General features: G+C 47.8%; 1 protein-coding gene across 1 annotated transcript; it reads right to left on the reverse strand.

Annotated features, from left to right (window-relative positions):
- Nucleotides 1-10064: 10064 nt before the first annotated feature.
- Nucleotides 10065-10625, reverse strand: LOC112897186. Its single transcript, XM_025965433.1, has one exon. It carries the CDS (start codon nt 10623-10625, stop codon nt 10065-10067), a length of 561 nt encoding a protein of 186 aa, XP_025821218.1.
- Nucleotides 10626-11335: the final 710 nt, after the last annotated feature.

Genomic DNA, 11335 nt, shown 5'->3' on the forward strand with positions numbered 1-11335 from the left:
CAAAAGAGGTACGAAGTTTCAAATTCAGAGAAAAGATTACAAACTGTTAAAACTATGTTTTTTTAGCAGCGGAAAACATACGCGATGATTACAACACGTCGTTAAGACGGATGTCATGCTAAGCCCGGGCATGACACCACTCGATATCACCAGTGCTGGCCGGGGACGGATTCCATTCCACGGACCAACCTTATGTAAGAGCACAGGGCCAAGGCAAGGGAAGAGTAGGGTCTTCAAGACATTACCTGCAAAACATATAACTAGCAAGGCTGAGTATACTAATACTCAGCAAGGCTTACCCGGGATTGGGTATACTTAGCCCATAACTAGACTTATGAAGGCTTATAATAGTTCTGGGTTAAGTTTCAGCTGAAAAGCAACTAAGAGTAGATCCTTATTTTCAACTTTTAGCTTTCAAGTTCTATGTGATTAACCATTCTAGATAAGCACTTACAACTAAGCAAGCAAGGTAGAGCTCTTTATCTCAACCATCAGTATTATTCATCATATAGTTGCTCTTGTTACTCTGTGTGATAAAGGGATTAAGTAGTCTCAATCATCGTGAGAGGCGGACGATTCTAAATCGAATTTAACCTTGCAAGGTAAACCTAACTCACACGCTTGGAACACCAAAGGGTCATTCCGAAGCAACCGTTTACCTTTCATTCCGACTCATGGATCAGAGCCACCACAAGCGACTGCAGGACCATACGCACTTCACTCGTGCAGGACATACGTCTGTAGTGCGACTACAAAACCCGTATTCCTGGTTGCCCTTGCAACACGTATTTCCTCAGTCGAACATAAGTAACCAGAAGAAGCAAGACGAGTGGTGGGAGGTATGTCCACTCCTCAGGCCGATTGGTTACTAGGCTTACCGCTTACCATATTTCGCGGCATGTGGTTAGTACTTTCAAATGCTTAACCCCGATCGGCACACACCGCGACCTTATCAAAATTCAACAACACAGACGGGGTATCACCTCAACCATGATACCGCACAAAACTCCCGTCCGGCATCCTTATAGTGATAACAGGAATATTACAATTCCTATATCGCGCGAGTGACAGGAAATCACCCGACTTCTACCGGTCCTATTAGCATAGCAGCTAGTCGGACTTAAGTGCTAATATTCAATACATTGGTTCCTAGGGAAATGCAACTAGGGTTTCAAGCAATTCCTAAGAATTTAATGCATAGAATACGTAAATAGATATAAATTGCAGTGTAATAAAAATAGTAGGTTATGTCCGGGGCTTGCCTTTACTGGTGGGGCTGGAATCAGAGATGTTAGTATTATTATCTTCCGAACTTTAGTTCGGGGCTTCAGATAATCCCTTGGTGACGTTCACTTGGTCTTCAGAAATATCCTTTATAGACTTCTGGGAGATCTCGTAGGTATCGTACGCGGAAGTAGTCGTATCTACATGCAATGCAGTATCACATTCAAAAAGGTGCACATAAAGCCATCTTAATTCACGATAAAGTTGCAATCCAAACAGTTAACACACATAAACTCATGAACTAACAAGGGGTTTGGATTTGAACTATCACTCCTAATTGAGTCATAACTATAGCACTGAATTTATAGCAAACAGAAACTAGAACATTCGTATTTGAATTTTAAATCCCAAGTTCTAAATTCAAAACTTAGGTAAGCAGGATCATAAAGTTTTGGAACTCTATTGTACACTAATCATCAACACATTAGAGTATGGTAAAAAGATTTTAACCAATTAGATTTAAAGAGTATGCTTAGCTAACCTTAAAACATTTCAAATTTGAATTGTCTAAACTTAAAAGAACTTATATTATCAGACAAAGTTAAGTGTAAAACCTTAGCATAAGATCACATAAGACTTCAAGCAATTGCATCCCAAAAATCATATGCAACAAGGTTAAGGTGTATTAGTTACACACAAGAATACCCTTTAGCTTTAGACTTGAAAAAGACATAAAAGCATCTAGTTTCACACTAAACTTTACTAACAAAGGTTGTAGGGCTGAAAATCTAGTTTCTATCGAAACTAGTTTTGCAATTTTTGCATTTTTCCACAATTTTTACGGAATTAAACATGTTTCAGCTAAGAAAAGGAATCAAACTAAAGTCTTTTGCAGAAAACCCCTTGGCAACATTTCTCCTTAACAGAGCCACCCTCCCACGCGGTTCTCTCTCTTTCTCTCTCTCTTACAGGTGGGGCCTCTTGCTTCTTCTTCTTTTCCCCTCCCTTCCTCTGCTCACGGCCACAGGCCGAGCGCCGGGGCAGCGCGGCGTCCTGCTCCCACCGGCGATCCTGTGCCCGAGCGACCCCAGTTGCACGATGTCCCTCACGCACAGACCTGCACAGAGTATCCCCATTCCTCTCCTTCTTCTCTAATCCTCCTGTAAACGCGGAACACCATGGCCGGCGGTGAGGCCCGGCTCGGCCACGGTGGCCGGGGATGCAAGGACCACGGGGCTCCTAATTGGGCGGCCAGGGAGCATCACCAACACCCCCTGAACAAGCCCCAACCGTAGCTATGCTTGGAGACGGCTGGAGCCCGCGGCTCGACGGCGGCGCCCCATGGCCGCGGCTCGGCCATGGTGGGAGAGCGCGTTCCGGCCGTCCAGACCTTGGAGCAGGCGCAATTCTTCCTTTGCTACAAACTATCACCTTCCCTTGTCCCCCCAAACCACCCAAAACAGACCCTAGGAGTCGGGAAGAGGCGGCCCACCGGAACCGATGGACGGCGGCGCTCGGAGCCGAAGAGAAGAGCCAAAATCCGGCGAGGATAGAAGCGAGGGTGGCTTGAGGAGTGAAGGGATGGGTAGTGGATGGCGTCACACGGCTCGGGGCACAAGCAATTGAAGAGAAATTGAAGGGCGGCGACGGGAGCTCGCCGGAGGTGCGTGGCGGTCATGCGGGGGTTGTCTGCCGACGTGGAGAAACAAGGGAGGGCCAGCGAGGGGAAAGCGGCACCCGGAGGGAGGGCCGAGCGACGCGTGGAGAGGGTGAGCAGGAGGTGGAGGCGGCGCACTGCACGACGGCGGCCGGGGGAATGAACTGCGGCGACGGTAGAGCAGAGCAGGGGAGCAGAAGGGGCTCAGAGGAAGAAGATGAGAGGGGGAACAGCCAAGGACTCATACGCAAAATTAAAAAGATCCAAGGTCCTATCTGTAAAGTAAAATTCTCCGCTGATTCAAAGCTCAAATGAAAAAGTGCCCAAAATAAAAGTTGTACAGTTCTTCAAGCTTTACAAAAGTGCTTTAGGGCTCAAATTCAAAAACTCAAAGTTGGCAGCATTACTCGTTGAATTTTGAACAGGGTAAAATTTAAATCACCCTTGTCCTTACCAAGCGAGATTTTAATCAAATTTTTGGCATATTTGCAAATATTCATGGGATGTCATGATGACAAGTACTTTTACATCTAGGCCCTCAGATGAATATGGAGGTTACTTTTATCCCCTATTTATTTACATAAAAGACCCCATTGCTTAGGTTTATTTACAAATAGGTCCTTATCCTTACTTAAGGGCTTATGATCACATCGATTTAACACTTAATATTATATTTCCCCTAGATTTCAAAGCTACCTTCCAAAACACACACCTTGCACCGAAAGACCTATATTACATGAAAATTTACAAATACACCCCTAGATGCTATTGCTATCTTCCACTTCACCCTATTTACATTCAAGGACCTACATCTCATAGAAATTACAAATATACCCTTAATCCTTTGTACTATACATACATACATACCATAACAAGCACACACTCTTTACACTAAATCTAGTGTCTAGCTTTCTAATTACCTGATTGTCACAGCTGCTGCGGTGGAGGAGGCGGCGGCTGAGTATGGATCTGCTACAGAGTCTGAACAGTGTTGTTCAGGGTAGCCATCATCTGCATCTGGGGCTGGAAGAACTGCTCCGGAGTCAGGGGTGGAGGCATCAGCATCGGCTGGCCGGTACTCTGGTTGTTCTGCCCCTGCTGGCCATAACTGGTGCCGGTGCTCCTGGTGTTCACAATCTGTTTGCAGCAGAACGAAATTTATAAGAGACTGATATAGTACAATTCTGGAAAGAAAACTCTGGCAGGATAAAGTAGAGAGTAAGAGTGTACGGTTTTACCCCCAACGATCTATCTCAGTTTTATTACTTAATTCAAGCTTGCGTTAAAGTCGATTTGCATGAGCAAGTTTAACTTCTAAACTATGCAATCAACCAAAAATCCAAATCAAACATTTTGCACAATCACAAACACTCAATATTCAAACCTTAGCCGAGTTTACCACACCACTCGACTAAAACAAACAGACGCTCTAGCAAATTTTTGCAAAGGCATCCTAGGCTTATGAGGACAGACAGAAAATTGCAGGCCAACGTCTACGAAAGAGATTAGACTAATTCTCGGAAAGGACAAGAGAGAGCTAGCAAATCGAAGTTTAGGACTCAAGGAATAGAAGCAGAAATGAATTTTTGAGTTTTGCGAAAGCAAAGCAAGAGAAAAGAAGTCCTTAGACTCGACCATTTCTATCAAGACTTTGTCTTACAGTCGACATGGCTCTGATACCAATTCTGTCACACCCGGTTTACAAAGACATAAATCGAGCCATCATATATGCGCTAGGATCAAGTCACGCATATATACAACAGAATTATCAAGATATCACAACGCACATCATGAAATAAAAGCGTATAAATTGTAAATGAATTCTTTATTACAACCGAATCAAGAATCGGTTCAAGGAGTGCGGAAGTGTAAAATGACTACATGAAGAACAGGGCGCCACAGGGACGTCGGCTGGGAGACAGACACCTAGAAGTCGTTGAGTCCGCTGATATAGTCCTCCACGTCGCCTGGTACTGAGCATCAGTCGAAGATATCCCAAAAAGAACAGAAGAGTAGAGAAGGCAAGTGTGAGTACACAACTTGTACTCAACAAGTATAACACGAATTATGAGGCTCTACGGTTAGCTGACTCAACGGCATTAGCTTTTAATCTTGGCAATTTTATTAAAACTATTTACTACAAGTGGATGAATTACCATGAACCCAAGTTACAGAATGATTAATTAAAATTGCCCATGAGTCTACAGAAATCCAAGCCAAACCACCAAAGATAAACCCCACTAATCAGACGGAGGATCTAGGCCTCTCATGACCGTGAGCACGGCTAGTATACCAGTTTCACACTATCGAGAGGTTGCACATCTTTACCCACAAGTCGTTAGCTATGCTAGTTGTTCACCACACTTCCTTAGGTGAGATGACTAGTAAGCACACTACGAGGCCGTTACAAAGGACACATTGCTAAGGTGTAACCGCTAAGGATTCTGGATCAGCAACTATGGAGCAAGCCTCGAGGGGGTACAAGCACATAGCACAGACCAAGCCTCGTAGCGCGAGGGCCATAGAAGCTTACCACCCCTCTTACCCCGCAGGTAAGTTACTCCCAAAACCAAAATGACCCAATTAGTAAGCCAAGACCATCCCATTCCAGTCTTGTGGTTGCGCGGTTGTCCCAGGTTGTCGCTCTATGAACCGGTCCTTTTGGAGAGCGGCCAACCAAGCACTAAGCACCGTGCTGGCCCCCTAAACCATATTTCTATAAAATATATTTTAACGAGACGTGAGCCACTCAAGCACACAGCACAGAGAGCCACTCTCAGAATTAAGTTGCACATACCGTTAATCAAATTTAATTAAAAAGGACCATAATGTGTGAGAGCGCAGCACCTAGCACAACTTAACCAAAATGCAACCCAAGGTATTTATATAAAGGATAAAAGTGGCTAGGAAATCCTTATAGGCATACAGAATTAAAATGCAGTATGAAATTGTATTTAAAAGTGATAGGATGTTCATGTTGTACTTGCCTTCCTCAAACTCTCCCGACTGCTGCTCAAACGCGTCTGAAGAAGGTGGCTCCTGGTACTCCTCCAGTGGCTCAACGTCGACTCACGATCGCAACGCCAAAACATGGTCCAACACATGCACATACATGCAAACAACGGCAAAAGATAAGAAACAGTACAACAATACAATAAAACAGCACACAAAACTGAGCTAAAGCTATTCTACACATTACAACGATCGCGTGAGCGTGAAAACCAACTAAAACAGAGCTAAGACACGAAAACTAGGGCTAAAACAAGGTCTAGGGGCTTAATTGCGAGAAAACTAAAGTTCCAGGGGGTTCTGCATAGAAAACTAGGAGTCTAAACATAATTAAAGGTTAGATCTAGGGTCTAACACACAAAAACATAGGGGCTGGACGGCGGGTCCTATATCTAAGAAGCTCAGGGGCCTGAACGCTAAAAACGGGACTTAAATGGAATTACTTTTGAACTAATGTAGACTACGGGTTGGTTTCTAACAAAACCAGGGCCTATTTAGAAAAACTGCCAGGCCGAAGCGGTATCTTCTAATCTGGGCCCCTGGATCTAAATCTAACGGCTCGGATCTAATCCAATCCACGAACCAGTAAATATGCATCTCAGCCATCGGATCTTGATCTGACGCTCCGGACCCCATCTTAACCTGGATCTAATCTCGGGCATTGGCTTCTGATCTGGCGGCTTTGGGTGAAGCGGTACGCGGGATCTAATCTCACGTGTTGATCTCGGATCGGGCGGCTAGGGTCAGTTGGGAGCGCGGGGTGGCGGCGCCGGTCATTGGAGACCGGTTTCCGCGGCGGCGCACAGCTCGGGCTCGCCGGACTTCATCGTAAACGGTGCTCTGGGGGTCAAATCGAGTGGGGCTTGGGTCTGTCATGATTAACGTGACACGCGTGATCCACCAGGGGCACTTGTGGGCCTCGGGGGTGCTCGGGGTTGCGCGCGCGGCGGCGGAGGTGGGTCTGCGCGGCGGTGCTCGCTGGCGTGCGCGTGCTCGCGCGGTACTGGGCACATGAGCAGTGGTAAACGGCCGTGTGTGCGTGCGCAGTGCACAGGCAAGGTAGGACGGGGATCGGGTGGGGTTGTGCTGCGCTGCAGAGGTGCGGCCACGGCGGAGCGGCCACGGCGGAATGCCGGCGATGGCGTTCCGGCCTCGGGTGCGGCCTATGGTCCCTGATAGCTAGAACAAAAGGAGGAGGGGAACGTGCTGATGCTCACCAAGGGCTCGGAGTGGCGGACAAGGTGGTACAGCGTGGCCGCCGGCAATGTCGAGCAGCGGGGATGGGTCAGAACTCGTGGCGGGGGTCGATGCAGGGCGCCTCCAAGCTTTTGGATCCCACGGCTTGACTCGGGGTGTTCCTGCGGAGGTGCTACTGGGGTCAGGGAGGTCTGGGGCCGAGCGGTCAGAGGGGGAGAGAGAGAGAGAGAGAGAGAGAGAGAGAGAGAGAGAGAGAGAGAGTGCGGGCGCTGCTGGGCCGGCTGGAATGGGCCACGGGGCGAGGGGAGAGCTGGGGAGGCGGGCCGAGCGCGGGGAAAAGAAGGAGCAGGCCGTGCGAGCTGGGCCGAGCGCGGAGAGGGAAAGGGGAATGGGCCGTGGGGAAAGGAACCTGCCCAAGGGGGAGAGAGGGTATTTCTTTTCCTTTTTCTTTTTTTGGTTCTTTTGAAACTCAAATCTATTTGAACTGAAATGAATTTTTGAATTCAAACCCTCTACACTCACTCAAATAAAACATATGCACCAGCATGAATGCACAAACATGTTGAAGCTGAAATAATTTTTAATTCTTTGTGAATTAAATTATAATTAAATGCAAGCTAAATAAAGAAAAACCTTAGAAACTTTATTAAAGCCAATTAAATTTCGTATAAAGTAGGAAATTTACATTAGGGTGTTACAAGAAACCAGAGCGAAATGCCTTGCCGACTAGTGTGCGAGAAGCAGCTTGGTTCCCGCACACGCCTTCATGAATCTCTTGGAGTATTTCTTTGCCCTCCTCCATGCTAACACACTTCATGAGTATGCCTAATGCCGATCCACACTTGTACAGATTGCCCCCGACTAGAACATACCCTTTATTGCACTGTAGAATGCGAGTGGCTTCAGCACTTTTTGGGTCGACGCCGGAGGGTAGTTTGTGCTCCTGGATGTTGTCGATGAAGGCCACCCTCCAGTCGACCTCGATCGTCTAGACCTCTCGATCGAGTTCCTTGGGACCCTGAGCGTTGGAACTTGAGTCTGGTGCCCTAATGGAAGGGTGATGCAGCTCATGAATGAAAACTCCCGGTGGGACATTAACTCAATCAGAACCAAGTTTTGAGAGCACGTCCGCGCCCACATTCTTGTCACGAATCACATGGTGAATTTCCAACCCCAAGAACTTTTCTCGAGCTTGCATATTTCATGACGTAGGCATCCATGGTGTCCTTATTGATGTCCCACTCCTTGTTGACTTGTTGATCCACCAGTAAGGAGTCGCCATAGACAAGTAGTCGCTTGATGCACAGGGAGATTGCCAGGCATAGACCTGTGCAACAATGCCTCGTACTCAACCTCATTGTTGGAGACCTCGAACAGTATTTGAAACACATACTTGAGCTATTCTCCTCTCGGGCTGATGAAAAGTACTCCCACACCACCACCACCGAGCTTGAGTGAACTGTCAAAGTACATGACCTAATGCTCCGGTTGGTTGGTTGGGGCTTCCACTTTGTTTTCTCGCCACTCCGCCATGAAATCAACAAGTGCCTATGACTTGATGGCTGTCCGGGGCTTGAAGTCAAGTGTAAGGGCTCCCAGCTCCACTACCCTCTTGGAGATGCACCCGGTAGCATCCCAATTGTGGAGGATATCCGCCAATGGGAAGTCGGAGACCACCAGGATATTGTATGCATCGAAGTAGTGGCGAATCTTCCTAGAAGTGATGAGTATGCCGTAAAGTATTTTCTAACTCATCAGGTAACGAACCTTAGATTCAGAGAGGACTTCACTGATGAAGTAAACCGGTCGCTGCACCCCGAAGGCGTGGCCTTGTTATTGTCGTTTCACTATGATTGCCGTGCTAATGACGTGAGTAGTCGCGGTGATGTAAAGTAGCAAGGTCTCGCCTGGTTGGGGACCCATCAGGATGGGTGGTGATTGCAGGTGGTGTTTGAGATCTTGTAGCACCTGGTTTGCCTCCTCGGTCCACTTGAACTTGTCATTGTGCTTGAGCAAATTGAAGAAGGGTAGTCCCCTTTCTCCAAGTTGGGAGATGAATCGGTTCAAAGCTGCCATGCAGCCAGTGAGCTTCTGGACCGTCCTTGATCGTCTTTGCAGCTTCCATGGCTGTGACGGTGTTGGTCTTCTCTGGATTTGCATCTATCCCACGATGGCTGACAATGAACCCGAGTAGTTTGCCTTGAGGAATGCCAAAGACACACTTTGTCGGTTTGAGCTTCCATTGAAACCGTCGTAGGCTGTTGAAATTCTCCTTGAGATCAGCGATGAACTCGTCGTGGGATCTGGTCTTGATGACCACATCATCCACGTAAGCTTCAATGTTGCGGTGTAGTTGGTCCGCAAGGCACAGTTGGATGGCCCGTTGATAGGTGGCTCCTGCATTCTTCAACCCGAAAGACATTGTAGTATAAGCATATGCTCCAAAGGGTGTGATGAATGCAGTTTTGATCTGGTCCTCCTCCTTGAGAGCTTTCTGATGATAGCCTGAGTAGCAGTCGAGGAAGGAGAGCAAGACGCAGACAGCCTTGGAGTCGATGACTTGGTCGATGCGTGGGAGCGCGAAGGGGTCCTTCGGGCAGTGTTTATTGAGATCAGTATAATCCCCGCACATCCTTCGTTCATTATTATTTCTTTTCAGTACAAGTACAGGGTTAGCTAACCACACGGGGTGGTAAACTTCTTTGATAAAACCAGCCGCGAGTAGTTTTGCTAGCTCTTTCTTGATGGCCTCCCTCTTGTCGGGGGCGAAGCGTCGTAGTCGTTGCTTTTTCAGAGTGGCTCTAGGGTCAACTTTTAGGCAATGCTCAATCAACTCCTTGAGCACCCCTGGCATATCCGCTGGTTTCCATGCGAATATGTCTCAGTTAAACCTAAGGAAGTTGATGAGAGCGCTTTCCTATTTGTCACCTAAGCCGCCCCCGATCAAAGCGGTCTTGGATGGGTCGCCTTCTTGCAGCTAGATAGTCTTGATGCCAACATCGCTGGGGTTAGGTTTAACCCTCGACTGGCTTAGCCACTGGTTTGAGATCTCCATCTCCATGTTGGTCAGCTTTAGCGCGGCCGTGAGTACTTCTGCAGACGGCTCTGGCACGCGTGAAGTCGTGACGTACTCAATCGCCTCCTGGTCGCAGTCGTACAACTTCTTCAGGTGGCCACGGAGTGTGAGTACGCCTATCTTGCCTGGAATCTTGAGTAGTAGGTAGATGTAGTGGGGCACGGCCTTGAATTTGGTGAATGCTGGTCTGCCAAGGATGGCATGGTATGACGAGTCAAAATCTGCCACCTCGAACTTGATGTACTCGGTGCAGTAGCTGTCTTTTGTCCCGAAGGTGCCTGGCAGGACCACTGACCCGAGTGGTGTAGCCGCATTACCCTGGACGATGTTGTAGAAAGGAGCTTTGCTGGGAGTGAGCATCTTGGAGATATCCAGTCCCATCTTCTTGAGAGTACTCATGAAAAGCAGATTGAGGCCGCTCCCATCGTCGATGAGTACTCGGGTGAGTTGTGAGCCCGCCATGATAGGGTCTAGAATGAACAGGAATTTTCCCAGCTTGGAGAAGCTGGTCCATTAATCATACCTGGAAAAGGAGATTGGGACCTCGCTGTATCTCAGAGGTCTTGTCGTGGCAGGCTCCACGGAGAGAATTCGCACAGGGTTAGCTTCTGCGCGCTTGGAAGGGAATCCGCTGTCTCCACCGAAGATGATGTTGATGACATTTTTTGGATCCTGGAAGTCTTGAGCCCCCGACTTGTCACCCCCTTCTTTGTCATCCTCCATTTCCTTTCGCTTTCCTTCTTGGGGGAGGGGTAGTGCATTGAGTTATTTTCGGATGGTGATGCACTCGAAGAGCGTGTGCCGCAACTTCGAGTGTATCAGGCATAGTTTATGCATGACTTGCTCGTAGTCCGAGTGGTTGTTCCCCAACTTCTTGCCATGCGGATTGCGCTCGACAGCCGCGACTTCATGGTCTGGCTTGCACTTTCGGGTGTTTCCCGAGTGGTTCCGCTGGCTTTTGTCGTAGTGGCCATTGCCATTGCCTTGCTTGTCGTGGTTGCGCTTGGGGAAGCGATCATTTTCCTCATCCTCCTAATCAGCCCACCTTGCCATCATGTCACGCAGCTCCACGGTAGTAATCAAGCGGTTGCACCCGAAGTCGTGGTACATCTTCTTCGAGAAGAGGCCATGTTGGAAGCAACAAATAACATCCTCATCGGTGATGTTGGCGA

Source organism: Panicum hallii, chromosome 1 (assembly GCF_002211085.1).
Source record: "Panicum hallii strain FIL2 chromosome 1, PHallii_v3.1, whole genome shotgun sequence".
Lineage (NCBI taxonomy): Eukaryota > Viridiplantae > Streptophyta > Magnoliopsida > Poales > Poaceae > Panicum > Panicum hallii.